At 40.8% G+C, this 23,116-nt stretch overlaps 1 protein-coding gene across 2 annotated transcripts; it reads right to left on the bottom strand.

The window, feature by feature from the left end:
• Positions 1 to 1,241: 1,241 nt before the first annotated feature.
• Positions 1,242 to 14,365, bottom strand: TDRD6 (tudor domain containing 6). Of its 2 annotated transcripts, XM_044252274.1 has the most exons (4): positions 8,308 to 14,365; positions 6,808 to 6,932; positions 5,004 to 5,093; positions 1,242 to 1,613 (listed from the first exon to the last, which is right to left on the bottom strand). In XM_044252274.1, exons 1-4 carry the CDS (start codon positions 14,363 to 14,365, stop codon positions 1,590 to 1,592), a joined length of 6,297 nt encoding a protein of 2,098 aa, XP_044108209.1. In that variant the 3' UTR covers positions 1,242 to 1,589. The 2 variants fall into 2 exon arrangements, with proteins under 2 accessions (XP_044108209.1, XP_044108218.1); XM_044252283.1 differs by lacking the exon at positions 5,004 to 5,093.
• Positions 14,366 to 23,116: the final 8,751 nt, after the last annotated feature.

Below are 23,116 nucleotides of genomic sequence, written 5' to 3'. Positions count from 1 at the left end.
AATCTGGCCCTAAGGTATCTTCTCTGACCTTTGCTGCCACTAATCTGTAGCTGCATCACCTGTAGGTGTGAACCCAACTTGTCTCCTCTTATCCCAGGGACAAGCAGTAGGCTTTCTACCTCAGCTATGTTTACTGCAAACCCCTCACCTCTCTACTTACTGAAACTGTACCCACCTTTCAATGTCCTTAGTTCTCACTGCTCCCCCATCAGGCTTTGGGAGTCTGATTATGTTTCAGATGTGCCTCTTTCCCCCACCTGCACAAAGCAAACCTCCTTACTCATTTTGAAAATGGATAACCCTTCCAATTGTCCTGCTGTCTCATTAAGTAGCATTTTTTAAAAAAATCCTTTATCAGTGGGCCATGCAGATGCTAAAGGAGAATATAACCATGGAGAAGACTTAGTGAGTTAAAATTTTAAAATATAATAATGACCTCGTGCACACACTGGGTATCTTGCAGAGAAAAGTATACTATTTCCAGTCTTAAAGGCACTTTGAGAAAGGTTTTATCATCCCCATTTGACAGATGAAGAAGATCGCATCTCAGAGACCTTGTATAACCTGTGCAGGTCCCCTGTCTCGTTAGCAGCATACAGCTGAGAGTGTCCCACAGCTGGATCTGTTCCACCACCTATACGAACCCTGTTTTAACAGAGTGGGCTTTGAAGTTGGTTGGGTCTGGGTTTGATCAGGTTTCTGAGACTCTCCAGCTCTTTGACCTAGAGAAGTTATTGTAACTTCTCTAAAAAGCGTTAATTTTCTCACCTGTGAACTATGGATAATATTGATATGCCCCTTGCAGTTGAAAATTAAATGAGACTTGCATTTAAAGCACCAACTGAGGGACTGACCTGTAAGAGCTAATATTGACGATTACTGCTTTTCCCCATTTCTAGAATTGTGATTCCATTACTACAGATAATCACAACTACAGATGTTCCAGAATCGTATTTCCTTTTTAATAAAATGAAACCACCACACCTTTCAGGAGAAACTTTATTCAAATCTTGGGTCATTTTAGAATACTTCCAAAATCAAACAGAGTATTAGTCAAATGTTTAACTAGACAGACAAGGTAAAGCTTCAGAAACAAAACAAAACATTGGGAGGAGTTCCTGCTAACAAACCCATCCCCCAAAGTAACATCAGAGGATATACTTGTCATAAACCTAAAATTTTCTATTTTAATTTAAACACTGTATTCAAAAGAAACAAAAATAGGGTTTGGGGTGGGTTTTTTGGGTTTCTTTTTTTTTTTTTGCTTGTTTGTTTGTTTTGGAAATCTGAGTAATGTGTTAGCCAACTGTTTAGCAAAATAAATTCTCCTAACTGATTAAGAATATAACACATTTAAAGGGAGAAGATCCCAGATCCATATACACCGCAACCCCACTATAAGTACACTGCCTAGTCACAATGAGATCTATTTGGTTTTCTGTGCATATCAGAGGTTTCAAAAATGGCAGCTTCTTGGGACTACATGCTCTCCATGTGCTCGAATGCTCTATTGGCCTGGTGAGATGCCACTGGTGGAAAAGCAGCTCCTGACCGGCAGACTAGCCACATCTCTGGATCCACTGTTAAATCTAGATCACCTCCAGACCCCTTTTCTGGAAGAAAAGAAAAAGAGAGAGAGAGAGAAAGAGGGAGAAAAAAAAAAAACCCAAAACCTTCAAGTTGAAAAAGAAAGAAACAAGAAAATTATTTACATAGTGCTCCCACAACAAATTGAATGTCCTCTCAAAATGGTGAGAACTATTCCATGGAGAAATAATCCCATGGAGATTATCTTTGTTTTTCTTTTTTTCTTTTAGTATTTTGGTTCTCACACTCTACCTATTATCAGACAAAGTTTCTCTAAAATACTATAAAATTGGCATATTTTATATTTTGCTAGAATGATGTTAGCCAAGCTGATAACCAAATAAGCCCTTTGTTCTCTTTCCTTAGTATGTATGTTTCAAATAATACTAGAGCCTCCCAGAGCTGATTTCTCAGTGTACTTCGATGCTAAGAACCAGTGTGCTGCTTATGAACAAGATCATGCAATAACTAGGAACTTCCAACAAACCGAATCTTATGAGCTAAGCTAAAAACCCAGAAAGAAATTCCAAGACATCATTTCACATACAAAGATCATTGAAAAGTATGAGCTAATAAACACTGAGAAAATTCTGAAGTCCTTTAAAATATAAATTTATCAAATTCACAATGTAATTTTCAAGATGAATTCAATCAACAAAGTTTTCTTATGACATTTCATGAAATCCTCTTCTTGGTTATTTATCCTCAGAAGCATATTTAATATTTTTAACTAAAGAGCTGTGGTTTTTTTTCTACTACTGACATCTAGGGAAATTGATAGACCATTTTTATTTCAGGATTCAGGATAATGGTATCTTTCAGACTTAGCAAGCTGGTGATAAAAGTTAATTTTCTTTTAAAAACACAAGTTACGGGGCACCTGGGTGGCTCAGTGGGTTAAAGCCTCTGCCTTCGGCTCAGGTCATGATCCCAGGGTCCTGGGATTGAGTCACACATGGGGCTCTCTGCTCAGCAGGGAGCCTGCTTCCCCTCCCCTCTCTCTGCCTGCCTCTTCGCCTACTTGTGATCTCTGTCAAATAAATAAATAAAATCTTTAAAAAATAATAATAAAAATAAAAACACAAGTGACCTCCAATTGTAGTATCATCCAATGACACAAAGTAAAAGATCTTTTCCTCCTGTTTGGAATATAGCCCCACAAATAGAACCTTTGGAGTACTATCGACTTTTTGTTACAGACACAAAATGATTAAAATCAGAAAGGGGACCATAGATAAACCAGAAAAATGTAAACAATGAAAAACATATCCTTTTAAAAGTATGACAATCTGATTTTACAGTGAAGAATCATCCAAGTACACGTTTTATCTTTCCAGTACTCACTTCTCTGGAACATCCCACACTGGGAAAATTATCATTTTCCAATTTTTAGCTCCCAAACTCACAACTCTGGTGTCTTTTTCAAAGATTTGAAATAATTTGATAATTTGAACAAATTATCCATGGTGAGTGAGCCACAGACCCTTTATTAAAGACTTAATGAAGAGGGATATTTCTCCCATATTCCTTTCAACAAATAATAGCACCGTATGTGTACGTGAGGCCTATACAGAAATCAATTCATGAGACATTCTTACAGTGAAATGACATCACTCAGATGAGAAAAATTTCTAAAAAAAAAACGTAATCAGAAAGACTCCCAGATCACAGTGCCTTGACATATCACCAGAAAAGTCATACATAATTTAATACCTCACAATATCCACTTTTTAATGGAACACAGCTCATTTGTAGATACATATGTAAGTTTCTTCAAATTTGAGGAAAGATTCAATTCAATCTCATTAATAACCATGTAAGGCCAGAGTTACACCATATATCTATACTATTTTATGAATGCTTTAAGTTGTCTTATATGGTTACCTTCTATTTGGCAGGTATAGGGTAGTTTACCCAAACAGAATCTTGTATGTATCTATCTGTGGCTGTGGATGCTTGAAAATTAATGAATGGTAAAGATCAGAATGTAAAAGAAAGTTTTAGTAACTGCTTATGTAACATAAATGAAACAAGTTGTCATTTCCGACAAGTAAACAAAAACATGGAATTAATGTAAGAAGGTAGAGATGTCCAGTGATTTTTCAAAGTGGAACATTTCAAATGACCTTGATGTGCACCACTAGGAGAAATGGTTTAACAAGTGACTGACCGTTCATGTCATATCATATTATGCAGCTATGGCCTTCTGGTTGCAGCCAAGGTAGAATGAACCAACTACAGCCTCTCTCTCACTCTGATTATAGCTAAAAATTCTAGAAAGAGGGGGCCTGGGTAACTCAGTCAGTTAAGTGTCTGCCTTCAGCTCAGGTCATGATCTCTATCAAGCCCCTGTGTTGGGCTCCTTATTCAGCAGGGAGTCTACTTCTCTTTCTCCCTTTATTTCTACCCCCAACTCATGCTTTCTCTCTGTAAAATAAATAAATAAAATCTTAAAAAAAAAAAAAAAGTAGGAATGCCTGGGTGGCTCAGTCAGTTAAGCATCTGCCTTTCGCTCAGGTCACGATCCTAGGGTCCTGAGATTGAGTCCCACATTGGGAATCCCTGCTCATCAGGGAGACTGCTTCTCCCTCTGCTTGTGTTCTTCCTTGCCCCCAACAAATGAATAAATAAAATCTTTAAAAAAAAATTTTTTTTTAAAATAAACTGACACTGGAACCAACAAACTCAGGAGAGACAGAACTTGTGGTATGAACCTAACAGTTGATCACATGCTAAAAAAAAAAATTCAATATTTTCTAGAAGATTTTAACAGGATCCAAAGTTTTACAACATAATATTCAAGACACTCTGGGCATAATCCAAAATTACTCAACATACAAAGAACCAGGAAAAGTTCATAATTTTTCAAGCCAATCATTAAATGGCAAGTCCTGAGATGATCAGGTACTGGAACTATTAGATGCCAATTTTAAATGAAGCACTTCAATAAACTCCAAACAGAATAAACTCAAATGCCCAGATATTATAATGGCATGGAAACTACCCACCATATCATTTTAAATGAAGAACATAGAGTATAAAACTATATGCAGAATGAAATCAACTATGCTCAAAATACACAGATGATATATTTACATTCCATATAAACAGAAAAAAAAATCATGAAAGAAAACAAAATCAATCAACCTCTTTGTCTTGAATGGATGTATCATAATTTTTAAAATCCCTCCAAAACCCCAAAGAGTAGAACAGTAATAACTAGTTTGCCCAAAGGGTTACCTGGCATAAAGTTCAGAATCATTGATTTTGTTACTGCTGTTTTTCATTGTTGTTATCCCCATATTAGTATTTTTTTCTCCATTATTCCCAAACACAAGGGCTTTGGAAATAGCTTAAGTCACCTTTCAAAATGAAGGACAATGTTCTCATGAATTAATAGTTATATAATTCCATACCTCAAATGGACCCTTATCCAATTTGGGTATGCCATTCCAGACATTCTCAGGGTTCACTATCTCCTCCGTACCAGTTGAAATGTTCATAACCTGCAAGAGAAAGAGAAATTAATAAAAACTGGGAGTTTCCAAAAACTGTGATCTATGGACCATAGCAATCCTTCTTCAAATGAAATACCTCAAAAGGCAATGAAAATAATTTTATTAAACTTCAATATTAACGTTTCAATTCAACAGAACTTCCATTCAATTAACATACTGTGTATCTATGCCTAGAGATCAAAGATGGTTAAAAATGAGATCTCAAGAAGTTCAAAATTTTGTGGAGAAACAGACCTATAAGCAGAGTGTTACAATACAATATAGGAAGTACAGACTTCTGTAGCAGGAAGAATAGGAATATAATATAGATATCAAGCCAAGGTATTTGGAGGGGGTTGAAAAGATGGAGAGATTTATTTATTTATTTTTAAGATTTCATTTATTTATTTTGTTTGAGGAACGCAAGAGATGGAATGAACAGGAAGGAGGGGCAGAGGGAGAAGCAGACTCCCCTCTGAGTAGGGAGCCCAATGCAGGACTGGATCCCAGGACCCTGGAATCCTGACCTGAGCCCAAGGCAGAGGCTTACCTGCCTTGGGTGTCCCAAGATGGAGAGATTTAGAAAATAATGCTAGTGAATGCTTCATGGAAGAGGCATCGCAAAATGAAACTCTTTCAAAAATAAGTGAAAATTAACCAGTTTGGAAGAAGGATAGAATACAAGTGAATAGAACTGGATTATTAAATAGAGCAAAGAAGCCAAGTGGAATAGTATACATAAGAGAGATCAAGCAATTTGATGTCCATCTAATATAAGGTAATAAAACACAAACATAAGACTGGAGGGGCGCCTGGGTGGCTCAGTGGGTTAAAATCATGCCTTCAGCTCAGGTCATGATCTCAGGGTCCTTGGGATCCAGCCGCATCGGGCTCTCTGTTCCGCAGGGAGCCTGCTTCCTCCTCTCTCTCTGCCTGCCTCTCTGCATACTTGTGATTTCTGTCTGACAAATAAATAAATAAAAATAAAATCTTAAAAAAAACACATAAGACTAGAGATGACTATGGACACTCAACCCTAGAGGATTCCAGTTTTTCATAAGACCCTTGTTAATGAGCTTGACTTTTCTACCCTAGACCAGTGGTTCTCAAATTTTAATGGCATAAGAATGTACATTCCTGGTCCTACCCCCAGAAATCCTGAATCAGCCAGCCAAGGCAAGGTCTAGGGATCTCCAATCAAAGAAACACAGCAAGTGATTTTGATACTGGTGGTCTTCAGATCACAGGAGGAGCACTAGGACCTGGAAAGCCCCAGCAGCTGTTACACACAGGAATGCCCTACTCAGACTTGCATATGACAGACTTCACACTGGCACCATAGAGAATCAGTTGAAGGAAGACTAGAAATAAACCAAATTGAGGGATAATAGAGTAATCTACTTGTAAAACAAGGGACTTGTTTTGCCAAGGCAGTGGCATTCGGCACCAAAAAGTTTAAAACTAAGCGACAAGAAGTGGAAAGTGTAGAATTTGGTGACTGATAAGACTTCAGAAGTAAGGGAGGAGAAAGAGCCTAAGACGGTTTCTTTCTAGGATGCTTCTATCTGAACTTTGAAATGACTTTTGCAGGGCACCAAATTATCAGGGGGAATGATCCAGTAAATGTCTATTCAATTGCATTTTCCAGTCTGGTAAATTTCAGTAACATTTCCTTAACAGTCATCTAGTACATTTGGAAATAAAGTACCTCCACTTCACTTACCCTTGTGCCTTCCTCAGTGATTTCCAGAATCTCACATTTAGACCATGTGTTTCTTAGACTTGACCACACAACACATGCAGATCCAACAGCAAATCCTTTCAGAGTGTAGGTTTTCTCCGGTTGAGCTGCCAAATTGAATAAAGCCTCAATGCATACCTCTTAATCCCTTCACGTAGACAGACGATTAGAGCATTTTCTTAATCTGCACTTACTATATAACCAGCATCATGTATGGTCTGAGTCTGTCTCTCTTCCTGGATTTCACTTTAAATTCTTCCAGTATCCCTTCCCAATAGAATTCCTTACTGCTCCCTTCAAAAAACACCCCCATGATGTGATGTGTTTTTAAGGATGTGAATCGGATTCCTGACTTTGAAACTCTCTCTCTCAAAAGTTGGGTATTGTGGCTACATGTGGTGTGGTAAGCAGTTACAACCGCCACTTCTCTAGCAAAGCAGCATATTACAAGTCAGCAGACATTCTTATCATAAAGCTATCACCTCTTGTTATTAAAATGTGGCGATGAGGACTAAAAATCTACGGTGATACTTAAATAAATCACAGTATATCCACAGAGTGGCATACCATAGAATTAAAATATTTTGAAAGCATATTTAAGGGATTAAAATGCAGGATTCGACACTATGATAATGTGATTTGGGTTTAGTTTTTAGAACCGTACGTAAACAGACACACACAGACACAGCAAAAGAGGACAGCAAGCAAGTGCTTTGCAGCTTTATCAATGGTGGGATTATGGTAGTTTCCATTCTCTCCAGACCACTGTTTTCTCTCTTTTATATGATGGTTCAAATTTAACAATATAAAAATGTACTTATGCAAAGTCTGACATTGATCATCTAAAAAACCCTGAAAGTGAGCCATTTCATGTAACTTTTAAATCTTATTAAGGAGCCAGGAAAATATCAGTAAATAATTCATGAAAAAGTTAATGAAAAAAAAATTCTCCAATATTTACTCATGGCTGTTCTCTTGTCCGATTAGTATAAGCTCCCTAAATCTAGTGTTTGTTTAGGGGTTTCTAAATCAACAGCAAGCTATATGCATAAAGCAAAACAGTTAAATTTGAAAACTGCAAACTTGATCCCTATCAATTCATGCCCACAGTAGTGCTTAGCAAAGGAACCCTGTTTTTTTAAGACCTACAAAAAAACATAAACTCTTGATTTTGGAGCGTACTTGTTTACACTTTAAACATAATTGCTTTTTGGAGACACCGATTTTAGGCCATCTACTTGTAAACACAGTATTAAGAATTCAGCATTTCATCTGGTGGGCTCCTACATGGATTTCACAACTTCATCCCCCCCATTTAAGATGCCCTTCATGAAATCCAGATCTGATTTTCTTTTCAGGTTCTAACCTTCCCCCTGTCCCCAAATTAATTTTAAAAAAAAAAGACCCCAAAAATTATCATTATCTTTAAGATAATTAAGTACTTTTGAAAGACACCAAGTTAAATAAAGAGAAATCACCTACCTAAGACATGGTCTTGTAAAGCATTATGGTGCTTCCTTCCCGCTCTGGATTCTTCTTCAGAGAACAAAGTCAATGATGAAATGGCATCCCTGTTGTGATACTCTGTAAACTCTTCTTTATATATATTGGTTTCAATCTGCGTGTTGGGATGGCAATCCTTTGCATGTAGGCGCAACGGTGACCCATGCTGGTCCTGGAAACACTCCACGCAACTTGGCTCTCTTGTGTCTTCTGCACACGTGGGGTCCTGGGCCATCTGACCAACTCTTAGCGACAAAGTGTTTATTTTGTCATCCAGACACAGCTGGGCTGTGGGTAATTCAAGTTCTGGCTGTTTCTCAGAGTCACAGCTGAGGGAAAGCTGCATTGTAAATGGCTGCAGGGTGGGTTCTGGGTCACAGCCCTGGGACAACGGCACTATTGGAGGCACCAGGCCTATCTCTTCTTTGTCTTCATCCCCGACAAGAGAATGCTGTAACTCAATGGATTCCAGTTCCAGGAACTCTTTGGATTCATCATCAGGGGAAAGAGTCACCTCAAGGGAGTTCATTTCTAACATCTCCTTTGTTTGGCTCTCCTGGGGTAGTAACTTGTTAAATCCTGCCATGAGGTATTTATCATCAAACTTAGCATTGTCAACCAGATGGCATTGTATTTTACCTTCCAGTACCTCGGGGCCAATTTTATCTTTGCCTGAGTTTTCAAAAGCTTCAAAAATGTTATCGGTGTCAGGGTCATACAATTTTCTTGGCTTGGTTTCAAGAATGTTCAAGCATTTTTCAACTTTTTCAGAGAGCTCATCTGTGGATGGTTCCACATATGAGGTTTTCTCTTGTCCAGCTTTACTACTTGGTTTCTTAAGTCTAACTTCAGGACTGAGGGAACCAAGGGCTCCCTTTGTTGGGTCTTTTTTTTCATAGGGCAGATCACTGCTACTAATACCAACCTTAGAATATTTCTTCATTTTCTCATTAATACTCTCACCTTTGCTTTTCAAGTCAACAACTGCCAAAGGGATATTACAAACATCCCTTTTGATTTCTAATATTGTTATCTCCAACACATCTTCTGTTACTATTTCGTAAAAGTAGTCATTTCCTTCTTGAGGGCACACACCTTCTGAAATGTTAAATCCTGAAAGGCAACATGGAAAGGCTTGCATGGGGACCACCAAAAGTTCAGAAGGAATGTTCCAGAGTGCTTTAGGGTCCACACAGTCTTCAATGTTTCCAAAGTCTACAAGTCTGACGGATACAAGATAATCCTCACAAATATTGGTGATAAGTGCCCGATAATAATGCCCATCTTCTCTATATCTCACTATGCAAGGATCTCCAATATGAGGGCATGGGACACAACTTCGCCAATCTGTTACCTGTTCTCCAGCCGTTTGTACTTCTACTTCCAAATACTGAAGTTTCTCAGTATCAGCAAACTGACACCAAAAATACTCAGGTCCATCTATCACGGTGGCATAAGCTCTTATCATCCTCATCGTTGGATCATACCAGTTGAGAAATAGTGAAGTGTCAGTGTCGGTTTTGCTGACAGACTTTGAACAGGCACTTTTAATTATTTGATCAGAAAGTCTTACTTGAGATTTTTCATTGAAAGCATATCTGCTAATCATATCTTCTGCTATGATCCCATGTTCATCCGCAAGAATAACTTCCCATCTGTCTTGAAATTTAACGAATTCACATCTTATTTGAGCCTCATCCGTCCTTTGGGAAAAGTAATGCATCATTTCCTTACATTTTAAAATCTCAGGGACCCAAAGCCCCCTCAAGGAGCAATGAATGCCCAATCCTGGTAACAGTGCATTCATAAGGTCAAGCTTTCCTACCTTGTTAGTATGAACCACAGAAACATTGCCATAATCTATAAATTGTACAGAGAGAAGGTCATTGGGTTGTTGTTCCTTGACCACAGCGCGATACCATAAATTGTCTTCTGGAAAGATGGCACAGATTACATCTCCTCTCTGCAAAGGTGGACCTGAGTAGTATTGGGGCCTTGTTCTAGCATCATTTAATCTCTCTGAAAGATGAGTGATTTCAGCTTCGTCTTCTGTTAGTTGAACATAAAAGTCTAAAAAGTCATTTATATGAGAAACATACACAGCTGTTTTAAAGCCAGGCATTATAATCTTCTGGGGGAAGTCAGAAAATTTTAGAGGCAAATCTTTGTTATAGGACTGTCCTATTTTTCTCTCTGAAGGAGTAGCTTCTAGTTTTTTCGCTTTCAAAGGTGGCTCAGCAAAACCTTCTTCTTTCTTTTCTGGTGTTACTGGACACACTTGATTACCTCGATTTCCTACGGAGTCCTGATACTGAGTGACTAAGTTTGCCTTTGTTGAACTTTGTAAAAGCTTGGTGTCCTTACATGCTGAACTGATCTTAGATTTGTAGGATTCTTCCAAGATCTCCATACTACAGAATTTGTTCTCTGTGGATTTACTTACATACTGTATAGGTGACAATTTCATATTTTCCTTCTTTATTTCAAGTGTTTCAGTTGTAGCGAGAAGTGCTACACTTTTTTTTCTGGTCCTACCTTTGTAGCCAAGTAGCCCTAACTTCTCATTAATATTAGCATTAATTTGAATACTGTCATCATAAAGTTCTATAATCAGCCTTCCATCTGGATCTTTTGCTACAACCAAAGCCTTCAATGACTTATCTAAAATAGTCTCCCGAAACCATGCTGTAATTTCTTCTGGTATATGATCAGGAATGTCAGATAATGAACATTTCACAGCTTGCATGGGCAAAAGTAAGACATCATATGCATCAGTTGGTATTGGAAGAAGATCATCATTTGTTACCACACAAATGTTTCCAAAATCCACAAAAAAGACTTTATTTGGTTCTTTTTCTATTATTATCCCTCGATACCAATTTCCATCAGTATACTTGGCAAGACACAAGTTTCCAGGGATCAAGGGAGTTGTCTGCAAATTCAACAGAACTTTACTTAATTGTGTAATATTACAGGACAACTGTTCTAAAATACTCGCATTTCTTCCCAGTTGGCAATAAAATGTCCAAGGGTCGTCAACATGTGTTATATACACAGATTCTTCACTTCCAATTTTCATATCATGTGTCGAATAGTAGTAAGAATGTAGCTGAACAGAGGGCTCCAAAGGCTTCTGAAGTTTAACTGGTCTTGCGAGTCTCTTTTCTACCAAAAAATGGCAGGCACTCTGAAAAGGTGTGAGCAAATCCACAACATTAAACAGTTCTTTATCTTGTACTGAAGCCAAAGCAAATATTGTGCATTTCAATTCGAGATTCTCTTCCCAGGCATTGTCTACAAATTCACTAAAAGCCTGTATTGCCTTTTCATCCCAAGCAAAAGGATTTTGACCAGTCGGTTGAATTAAATTGTAAAGACTGCACCGAAAAGCCTGGGCTTTAACCTTAAGAAACTCTTCACTAATTGAGTAAATATTCTTCACAGATACCATTTCTTTGTCTCCGTAATCTACAAACATGACTTTGACATGCTCTGCAGATTGTACCCCACGAATCACAGCTCTGGACCATTTTCCATTTACTGTTCGTTTTGCCAGACAAGCAGGGGTGGTACCCCCGTAGGGAGTAGCTGTCGTCTTGCAGTAGTCCTGGATATTACACATCAAAGTTTTAAATCCTTGGGTGTTCCTTGTCAGTTGGCACCAGAAGTAGCCAGGGCTTTCAACATAAGACACCTTGACTTCTACCGTGCTTCCAACTTTCAGCTCTCCTTTACAAGAAGAGCCTGGCTTAATTTCTAAGAAATTCCTTATAAGAGGAGAATAAACAGATACTCTATTCTCTTTTTCTGGCACAACTAGTCCAACTGGAATATCTGTAATGACTGTTGTTTCAGTCAAAATTTCTGAAACAGATACAGTCTGATTGTCCCTCTTGGCTTTCTGTTCTACTTCTGCCTTTTTGGCAGGAGATATTTTGTTATTCTCACTGGTAAAGTGGCTTGAAACATGTCCTGGAGAGTAGGCATTTCCAGGAATCTTTTCCTTGGTTTCGAATTCCTGATACTTGGCAAAACCAGCTTGAGCAATTACCTTACTAATGTTTTCTTCCCCTGTTCTTGATTCATCAAGAATCTCAATAACATATTGATTATCCAGCTTATCAAGGACATGGATAACTAATTCTTTGTGGAGCACAGTCTTCTTAAAAAAGGAAATGGCCTCCTGGCTCCAACTTTCCCCTAAGGGCCAAATATCTGCTAGTGTACACCTCAGAGCCAGTATGGGCAGCCGCCGAAACTGGGGAAGCAACATCCTCACGTCATACCAATCCACATTTTCCGAACTGCCACGGTCAACTAGAAACACATCCACACTCTTGTCATCTAATCGGGTGACCATGGCCCGGTAATAGCCGTTTTCTTTCCATTTGACACAGCAAAGGTCATCGGGTTCGGGTTTCAGAACTACACCGTCCAGCTTAGTGGCGGAGGAATAGAAACTGCACATTCTTCTCATCAGCTTGCTGAAAGTGCCTTTGTGTTTCCTCAGCCGAATCCAAAATTGGGAAGGAGTTGTAACAAACTCCACCTGGGCATCGTAGAAGGCATTGATCTTTAACCTGATTGATCTTAAGGCTGGGAGTGAAATCTCCTCATCCACTTCTTCAGCAGGAGACTGAGACTGAAAAGCTATTTCTCGCTCTTCCTCCTCCTCCTCCATTCCCTGGCTCTGAAGGAACCGGTCCGCCAAGCAACAGGACTGGGCTCCGAACACACAATTCAGATTGATCCCATCTTCTCCATACAGGGTGACATAATAAACGTGCTCAAAGGAACAGTAAAATTCAATCTTTGCATTCACTGCCTGGCCCAGTATCAAGGCCTTCAGGTCACCGACCTGGGACCGAGACCAGCCTTGCCCACCGTCCCAGAGTCCATACAAAGCGCAAGGGTAGGTCACCACGGGCATTCGGAAATACTCAGGCAGCAAGTAGCGGAGGCTGCTGCAGCTCACTAACTCCTTCCTTCCATAGTCCACGTGGAGCACTTGGGCACAGCGCTGGGGCCGAAAAGTCTCAAGCAAGAGGGCTCTGTACCAATGTCCGTCCAACCCACAGGATGCGCACGGAGAGCCAGGCTTGTCTGGGCTCTCCTCCCTCTCTTCCCAGGTGGCACTGGTAGTGTTCTCATCCCCGGTCCCTGTGGAACCCCGGTAGATCTGGGCCATGCTTTCGGACAGGCGGTGGATCTCCTGCGAGAGGCTCCGGAGCTGGCAGTGGATGCGGTGGGGGTGACACACCTGGGTCACCACGACGGGCTCTGTCACGCCCAGCTGCAGCCGCGGGTAGAAGTAATCCAGGCCAGGCTGCTCCTGCTTCGGAGGGACCCGCGGGAGGACCGGGGCCGCGGAGCCCAGGCCGGCAGTGGCCGCCGTTAGGTAGCGCTTGAGCAGCGAGCGGAAGAGGCTGTCAGGCACCTGCCGCGCTAGCCCGAGCTCCTGCATCTGCTGGAACAGCCTGGGAACCTCCAGAAGGACCAGGCGATGGAGCAGCAGCACGTCCAGCACCCGCCCGTGCACCTGCTTGCCTTGCAGGCTGCTGAGGAAGTCCACGGCACTGGACGGCCAGTGCTGGGGCTCGCCACCGCCCCCGCCGCCGCCGCCGCCCGCCGGCACCAGGCCGGCCAGCACGCAGCCCAGCACCTCCGACGGCAGGTGGAAGAACTCGCTGCGCCCCGGCGCCAGGGAGCCCGCGCCCGCCGTGATGGTACGGCCCTCGTCGAGCAAGAAGACGCGGCTCTCCTCCGCCTGTTGGCTGACCACGCGGCAGCGGTGCCACAGGAGCCCCACCTGCACCAGGCACAGCTCGCCGGGTGAGGCCGAGGCGCCGCCCAGCGCCCACGGGCCGCGCGTGGCCGCCGCTTCCTGAATCTCCCGGCTCAGCCGCAGGTACTCCTCCCGCCGCTGGCCCACCAGCCCCCAAAGCTGCACGGGGATCACCTCAGGGTGCACGTCCACGAACGACACCCGCAGGACCAGCGACGCCCCCGGCGTGGGCAGCCCGGGCGTGGAGCACATCACGGCGGCGCCGCGCGGCCGTCGAGCCCCGAGAGGTCAGGGCGGCGCGTCAGGCCCGCCGGCGACCCCGCGCCCGCACCCGCGGCTGGACGGCCCCGCAGACCCGGGCTCCGGGCACAGAGCGACCGGGGAAGACGCCCGGCGAGTCGCCCCCTCGGCGACCTGCCCGACGCCGCGGCCCCCGGACTCGCGCCGACTGGTAGGACCGGCGGCGGGACCAACCGCCCAGCATCGCGCCGCGGAAGCATTTGCAGCGCGCGCTTCCGGATTCTGGGCGCGGGAGGGGGTCGGCCGGCCGGCGCGGCGCGGGGAGCTGGACCCCCGGGCGGGCGGAGGCGAGCCCGGGCGGAGGCGAGCCTGGGAGGGAGGGGCTTCGAGGGCAGTTCCGCCGGCCACGCGGGGCAGCGTCTGGACCCAGCCTGCTGCTCAGGACGCCTTCCGCGGCGGAGGGAAGGCCTGGCCAAGGGCGGGGCGCCGGGAGGGGCCCCTGAGCCGCTCGCTGTGCGGGCAGCAGGCCCAGGACTGAGCCAGGCCCGGTGCCCCGCGCCGTGCCGGGCTGGGGAGGAACCGGGAGGAAACCTGGAGGCGCCCATGGCACGCGCCTGGGCGTTAGGGCCGGAACCCGGAGGGAGCCCCGCGCCCCGTTCCGGGCTGAGGCGGAGCGGCGCGAATGGGGCTTGTGCACATTCCGTGTTCTGAGCCCCGCAAGCTGCTCACCCTCGTCCATGAACCCCTTCCCGCGCTTGAACTGATAGAGCTGTTGCGAGCGTTACAATCAAGTATGGGTGTACTTGGAGACTGTTCGATCTTCCTTTTCCACAGTTACTGGTCTGAGTTGCCCTGCTTTTTTGTTTGCCTCGTTCTGGCTTCCCAACTTTGTAGGCATTTGTTCTTTTCCTCACAGAGCCGGCGCATAACCGGACTTACAAAAGGACGTCTAGAGGAACGGGAAGAAACAGGACTTGGTCCTCTCAGGCTCTATCCGCCGTGGCAGAGGATCTGTTGGCTGCACTCTTGTTCTCTTCCCCCACCTAAATCTTAACCAGGGTAATCCTCCAGGGGGAAGGAGAGGAAGGGGAACCTGCAGGCAAACTGTGAGGAGCTCCCAGAGATCTATGGTAGATTTCTGTTCATTTGCAAAGTCCGACACATTTGTGGGAGTGTCTCGTGTCACTCCTTCACATTCTGAAATATCAAATACAATGTAGATAAAATCAAGAAAGTGTTTAATACAATCCTGGTTTACCAGTGTAAATCGCAGCATTTTCTATCTATTCAGGGTAGATGTAACCTCACGGCCAAAGCCTCCTGCGCTTACTTTTATCTTTGTTAAAGGATGGATTGATTGATTGATTGTTGATTGATTAAAAGCTCTATATATCATGGGGCTTGAACTCAGGACTTTAAGATCAAGAGTCACATGCTCTGGGCACCTGGGTGCTCAATTGTTAGGCATCTGCCTTTGGCTCAGGTCATGATCCCAGTGTCCTGGGATCGAGCCCCGCATAGGACTCCCTGCTTAGTGGGAAGGCTGCTTTTCCCTCTCCCACTCCGCTGTTTGTGTTCTCTCTCTCTCAGTCAAATAAATAAATAAATCTTAAAAAAATAAAAAGGCACATGCTCTACCAGACGGAGCCAGCCAGGAGCCTCTCCTGTGCTTACTTTTTTTTTTTTTTTAATATGAAGAAGTCTGGTTTTTTATTTTATTTTATTTTTCTAAGATTTTATTTATTTATTTGACAGACAGAGATCACAAGTAGGCAGAGAGTGAGGAGGAAGCAGGTTCCCCACTGAGCAGAGTACCTGATGCCGGGCTGGATCCCAGGACCCTGGGACCATGACCCGAGCTGAAGGTAGAGGCTTTAACCCACTGAGCCACCCAGGTGCCCCCTATGCTTACTTTTTAATGGCAGTTGTCTTTGAGCATTCCTGGAACCTATCATGGGACTGAGGCAATAAATACTCACTGAATGAATAAATAAAAGAATCATTTGATTTCTTTAAAAAGTTAGATTTTTAACCTGATAAACTCATCCTTGAAAATTCAGTTTAGTTTCATTTTCCAGATCTTCTTTAATTAATGCTTTATACTCATGATAGAAGAAAAACAAACATCTGATTTAAAACCATCTAGCAAGATCTAGCTCTTAAGTCCTCTTCCCCTACTATTCACCCAGGTGGAATTGATTATCCCCTGCCTTTTATAAACTTCTGTTACATTTAGTGTTTATAACATATATTGATCATATCATGCAATGGTTTACTATTTCTCCTTCCTACCAGAACATGAATTTCTTGAAGGCAAGAACTCCTCTCATTTATTTTAATATTCTCAGTGTCTAGCACAATATGGGACTTTTAAACAACATGCAATAAATGTTTAACAAGAAAATAAGTAGATTATCTGGCACTGTGTCATTTATGGTAAAAGGAAGCTGTTCATTATAAAATGGTTTTATTATCATCTGGACTTGTTTGATCATCCCATGGAATAAAGGAAATTTCAATTCTCTGTATCAGCTCAAGCAATATAACCAAACTTACAGAGACCACAGAGTTGTAGACAGAGTAAATGACTTGTTTTCTATCAAACTTGTCCCTCAACCTCTTTCCATGGCTCAGGGCCCTGGATAATCGGGGCATATCATTCAGCCATTATGGGCTAAGAGCCTGTTCCTCCCATTTTCCTAGATATTTCCAATGTCCCACTTCTTCCGTGTCTGGGAGAGATAGCTTTACTTGCTCTGCATTGCTGTACTGCTGGACATGGAACTTAAAAAATCAGACACTGCACGTGAAGATTAAGCTCCTGCTACCACCAACCATCTCTAGAACCTTTCCATCACCCCCAACTTTGCATCTATAAGACACTGACTTCTCATTCTCCCCTATTCCAGCCCATAGAAAGTGTTCTACCTTGTGTTTCTATTAATTTGGTTATTCTAGTTGTCTCATATACATAGGATCATACCATATGTGTCTATTTGTGTCTTATTTCACTCAGCATATTGTTTTCAAGATTCATCCATGTTCTAGCATGTCTCAGAATTCCCATGCTTTTTAAGGCAGAATAATATTCTATTATCTGTGTGTGTATATATATGTAAATATATATACACATATACATATGCATACAGCACATTTTGTTTATCTGTTCATACTTTGATCTATCTATGGGCATTTGGATTTCTACCTTTTGGCTATGTGAAAAATGACATTGGTATACAACTATCTGTCCAAGTCCCTGCTTTCAGTTCCTAGCCTGTTTACCTACAAGCAGACAGCTGGGTCACATGATAATGCTACGTTTAATTTTTTAAGGAAAGCTTATACTGTTTTATATAGTAGCTGCAGTATTTTACATTCTCAGCAGCAATGCCCAAGGGTTCCAATTTCTCCATATTCTCACCAATGCTTGTTATTTTCTGTTGTTGTTGTTGTTAATAGCCATCCAATAGGTATGAAGTAGTACTCATGAATTTTTTTGCATGTATGTTCCTAAGAGACATTGGTCTGTAGTTGTCTTTTTTTATAAATGGGTTTAAGCATTTTGGACGATAAGTAAAAAAACAAACAAACAAACAAAAAACAAATGAGAAGTCAAGGCTGTCCTGAGGTTTCCTGGCTGCATTAGTGAGTTTGTAGTGCAACAGAGAATCCCGGAGCAGGACCAGATTGTAAATGGCAGGGAGGAAGGATTTGTACAATATTTTTTGTACAAATATTTTTGTACAATATTTATACAGAAGCTTGTATGATATTTGTACAAAATTTGTGCAACAGTTTTTGTAATATTGGGAGATGTCAGCTCACAAGGACTGTGGCCATCCTGGAGGAGGTATATAGTTGACAACTGAGAAAACATGCCTAAAGCCTGAGAACTGTGTAAGGGCCAAAAACACAGATAATGGCAACATCTACCATTTACCGAGCAATGCTGAATGTTTAGGAATTACCAGTGTAAGTGTAGTAGCTGAAGTCACAGAACTGCGGGACTCTTCCTAGAGAAAGAAAGTGAAAAGGGACAAAAGAGCCAAGAACAGAACCTCAAAGAACCAAAATTTAAGTACAATGCAGCAAAGAAATGGCCAACAGAGACTGAAAAATAGTAAGCAAGAGGAGGGAAAAGTATTATGGAAATCAAAGTAGAATTTGATATTCAAAAAGGAGAACAATTCTTCAGTGTTTCAAGGAATTCCGGTGTTACCTTCCTCCTCTACCCTCAGTCAGGGAGATGCCCATCACCGTAATTACCAGTTGTCAATCTTTATTAGTCACAGCAGAACTAGATTAATAGGACTGGATTAATGCAAAGATGGAGTTATTATAAATTAATGAATTTATATTGACATGGCATAAGGATTCTTTTTTTGCTAATGTAAAGGTTTAAAATCTGATACCTAAATTAAGTCAGTTTCTATTTCAATTGTGAAAAGTAAAGATTAAGGCTTAAAAATTATCTCTAGATTTGTTATGACCATTTTCACTTAAAAGTACATCAGGATGAAACCATACCAGGACAAAACAAAACCTTTCACAACCAATCAGGCATTCTTAAAGATTTATTTTAAAAATCAGGATAATGCACTGTATTTACTCACATATATTCCTGTTACCAGATATTTTCAGCAAACAGACATCTTTAAGCATCTTCATCTGCTTTTATCAAACCTTCAAAGTGGCTCCTGCTGCTGTTGACAATCACAGCAGCCTGTTGGGGGTAAAGTATGGGGAGAGAAAAATAATCACGTATTCTTCACAATTCAGAAATAATAAAACAATTGAGTGGGTAAATGTGCATTTGTATGCTACCAATGAAGGCCAAAATAGTGATGTAACTTTCATACACACTGTAAAAGGAAGAATAATATAGCTTGGTCACATTATTAATTATTAACTAATTAATAATATTAATATTTTGTATTAACCTATTATATTCTCAATTTTTTTGTGGAATAGCTATTAAACTGTGGAATACTTCTTAACATTATAACAATTACATATGTTAAGCACACATGATCTTTTGAAAATGCAGTTAAGCAGCTAGTATGGTAAAGAATCTCATGAAATCACGTGTTACTAACCCAGCATAATTATTCTGAAGGTAGGAGAAAAACAACATAGGACTTCATCATGTGTGCAGAAATGTTTTTCTCTCTCCACCCCCTAAAAAAAATCTCTGAATGCAACAAATACCTCCTGAGCGGCTTCTGTTTGAAGTTTTAAGGGAAACAGATGTATGACAAGGTCCTTGCTTGCAAGCAATTCATTCTGTATGGGAGAAGCAGGCATAAATCCATATATACAGACACATATCCTCAGTAGGGAAAGCAGTAGGAGCAGAGAGGTGCTGAGAATGTGGAAGTCTTCTGAAATCATTCTAGATACTAAAGTAGGCTTTAACCCAAAAATGAGCATGAATGGGGGGCGGGGCGTGATGGGAGCTGAGTTAGGTGGGGAGTACCGCAGGAACACTGCATGAGAAGCAGCCAAGTGAAGAGCATCCCAGAGAACAAAGTGGAGCACTGCATTTGCAAGGAGGTTGAGTGCAGGTATGTAGCGAAATGCAAAGAGTAGGAACATGGCTTGGAGTCAGAATGAGAAGGTCCTGGGCGTGGTATTAAAATTTTTCATTTTTATTGTATATGAGGAGTTGTTGAAAGCAAGAACTTAGTAACATGTCCAGAGTCGTCTGAACCAAGAGGACGCCACTACTCTGTGAGGCAGGATTTTCTTGTGAGACAGGTCACCCATATAAAAAAGTTTGTATTATACTTTAAGGCCTGCATAAACCTTAACTGAGTTTCAGATATGAGAAGTTAATCAAATCCAGGAAAAAGCAAATCCCCACTCATTTTTTTAAATCCTCTTTTCTTTCCCCATGACATCAATATAATGCCCACCTTCAAGGATATGCAAGTTAAGATTCTAGAGGATTCTAGAGTTCAGTCAATTCATAATATAAAGAAATGGAAATCAAGAGAAATGGAAGGACTTGCTAATACTTATGCTACTTCATCATAAGTAGAACACGAATTAGATAGAATTTAGATAGGTAGAATTAGATAGATTAATTAGAATTCAGGCTCAATCTGTCCTCCACATTAGCAGGCATTTAATAATAATATATATTTGTTTGGTAATCATTTTTAAAGAGTCCTGGTTTAACTGGAGGGAAGAGAATTAATTACCTCCCTTCAATTTTTTAACCATCATGTATTAAATTAAAATACACATTTTTACCCTCGGGGAGGTTCTGAAGGAATCTGTTTTCATTAACAAGAGGAACATATAAACTATTTCAGATGTAAATAAATGGTTGTGCTTAAAAAGGTGAAGACAGAACAGCTTTTATTTTTTTTTAACATTTAAAATCTCCCGGGGCGCCTGGGTGGCTCAGTGGGTTAAGCCGCTGCCTTCGGCTCAGGTCATGATCTCAGGGTCCTGGGATCGAGTCCCGCATCGGGCTCTCTGCTCAGCGGGGAGCCTGCTTCCTCCTCTCTCTCTCTCTGCCTGCCTCTCTGCCTACTTGTGATCTCTCTCTGTCAAATGAATAAATAAAATCTTAAAAAAAAATAAAAATAAAATAATAAAAAAAAATCTCCCTGAATTATTTCCTTTTTTTCCTTAGCAAAGTGAAATAAATTTCAGACTAGTCTATGATAGATTCTTGAAATAATGAAGACAAAACTGACTTATGTTATATATAATTGTAATTAATTTTTGTTGAGTACCTAACAGCAATGAAATGCTACTAATGAGAGTAAAGATTTATATAAAAATAAGATATGGTCTTACCATTAGCAGCTTATAATGAACTGGGACATGGAGCATTTGATAGACTCTTTATTCCTTACTAAAAGCACATTTAAGATAGGTTATCTCTATTTAGATAGGTATATTAATTCCCTTATACATATAAAAACAATTGTATATAACTAAAAATAACTATTTTTCAATGAGAAAAATATCATTCAGAAGAGAAAAATGTGGAAGCTAAGCAAAACCAACTTAAATGCTAGGTATTCATTATTGAGGATAAATAGTATATTTAGTAGTATTATAATCAACAAGTGAGATCGAAATGGTTAAGTCTTTTAGTATGGATACAAAATTACTGAAATTTTTACTCCTTTTTATTTATTGTGGATTATTTTGAAGAGGATCAAGATGATTTTAAGTTGGCAAAGACAGATCAAAATTCCAAGACACATTAATGGATATGACTTCATTGGAAAAATATGAAATGTGAAGAGACATATATGTTAGATATAAAGGATTTGATCAGATGGTGGTTCTTCAGGCTCAAGCTAAGGTGTGGTGACTCCATTCTAAAATTTGTGTTGAAGACAATTCAAATTTATTTAAAATGTGTAAGACAGAAAAATGCTATAGAGAAAAATCTGGTTTTGGAAGATTCAGGAGCACTGGACTGGGTTGTTGTGAAGATAACATAAAGTATTGAATATGTACCTAATTCGTATATAGTAACTCCCACTAATAATAATAATAATAGTTAGGAAGTCTATATTTTTATCCAGGCTCTGCTATGAAGTAACCTATGAGCATAAGCAGCTCTACCTCTCTGGGCCTCTGTTTCATAACATGTAAAATGAGAGGGTTAAACCAGATGATCCCAAGGAGTCACTTCAGGTTAAAAAATTCCAATTATTCATGTTAAATCCAGATATCAAGGAACAGTCTCAGTAATTAAAAGCAGTGTTTTCACCCCATTGAAGAATAAAGCTAAATAAATTTTTTTGTGGTCCAGCTGGTATATTTTGATCCAATCTTTACTTAATTTTAAAGGTTATAAAACATGAAAACCCAAAGAGTTCCCAAAAGTGGTCCCAATGCAGAACATGTGGGGATTTAAATACATAATATTATTTTAAATATATTTAACAACTCAATTCTTACAGATTGACAGATGGAATGGAAAAGTAGACCACCAACAGATTTTGGTTGAACTTCACATTCTGAAAATTCCATAGAAAAACAACAAGCCGCTGCATATTAGTACATCACATTAAAATATATTCTAAAGTAAAGTATAATTCCCCTTCTAAATGGCAGTGATTATACAGTAGTGCAACCACAGGGCACATGTAAACTTTTTTTGTTCAACATCATCTATGTCCGTAACAAACTCTGGTTAACTCCAAGGTGTTTCTTGGGTCTAAGCTTTTTGAGCTTTCCTACATTGGCAGTTACGGCCTCTACCCACAACTCTATCCATCCCTCCAGAAATGCCCACTGTCTGAGGTTGGGGGAACAGGTGGCATACAGGTCAATCTGAAGAAATCTCGCACCTTTCTAAAATAAGAAAATGGATTTGATTCCATGATTGGAGACATAAATGTACACCATAGGCAGTTTATACTTATCACTATTTAGGCAGGAAACTTTGTCAAAACTGGGTAAGATTCAGGATAGAGACATCTTCAAGTGTGATTTCTGAGTTTGCTCCCTCTCTCTCTGGCCCTTAGTGTTAGGGAAGGAGATGAGAAAGGATGCCTGTCCAAATTGGCTGACCTCATCTCAGCCTTGCTTTGGAAATGCCCCGGAAAGGCTGATAATAACAGGTTACTTTATGAACAGGACCTACCCACCTAAGCTTTAATCAAACAAGCAGCATTTTTTATTTATCGAGCTTCTTGGGGGCTTGCGGCAAACTCTAGTTACAACAGCATATGTAACAAAGCACACTCTACTTGGTGTTCATCAAGACTGATGTGGCTGTCGGGAAGT

The sequence above is a fragment of the Neovison vison genome, chromosome 1, assembly GCF_020171115.1.
Source record: "Neovison vison isolate M4711 chromosome 1, ASM_NN_V1, whole genome shotgun sequence".
Lineage (NCBI taxonomy): Eukaryota > Metazoa > Chordata > Mammalia > Carnivora > Mustelidae > Neogale > Neogale vison.
This window is presented reverse-complemented; position numbering and strand designations above follow the sequence as displayed.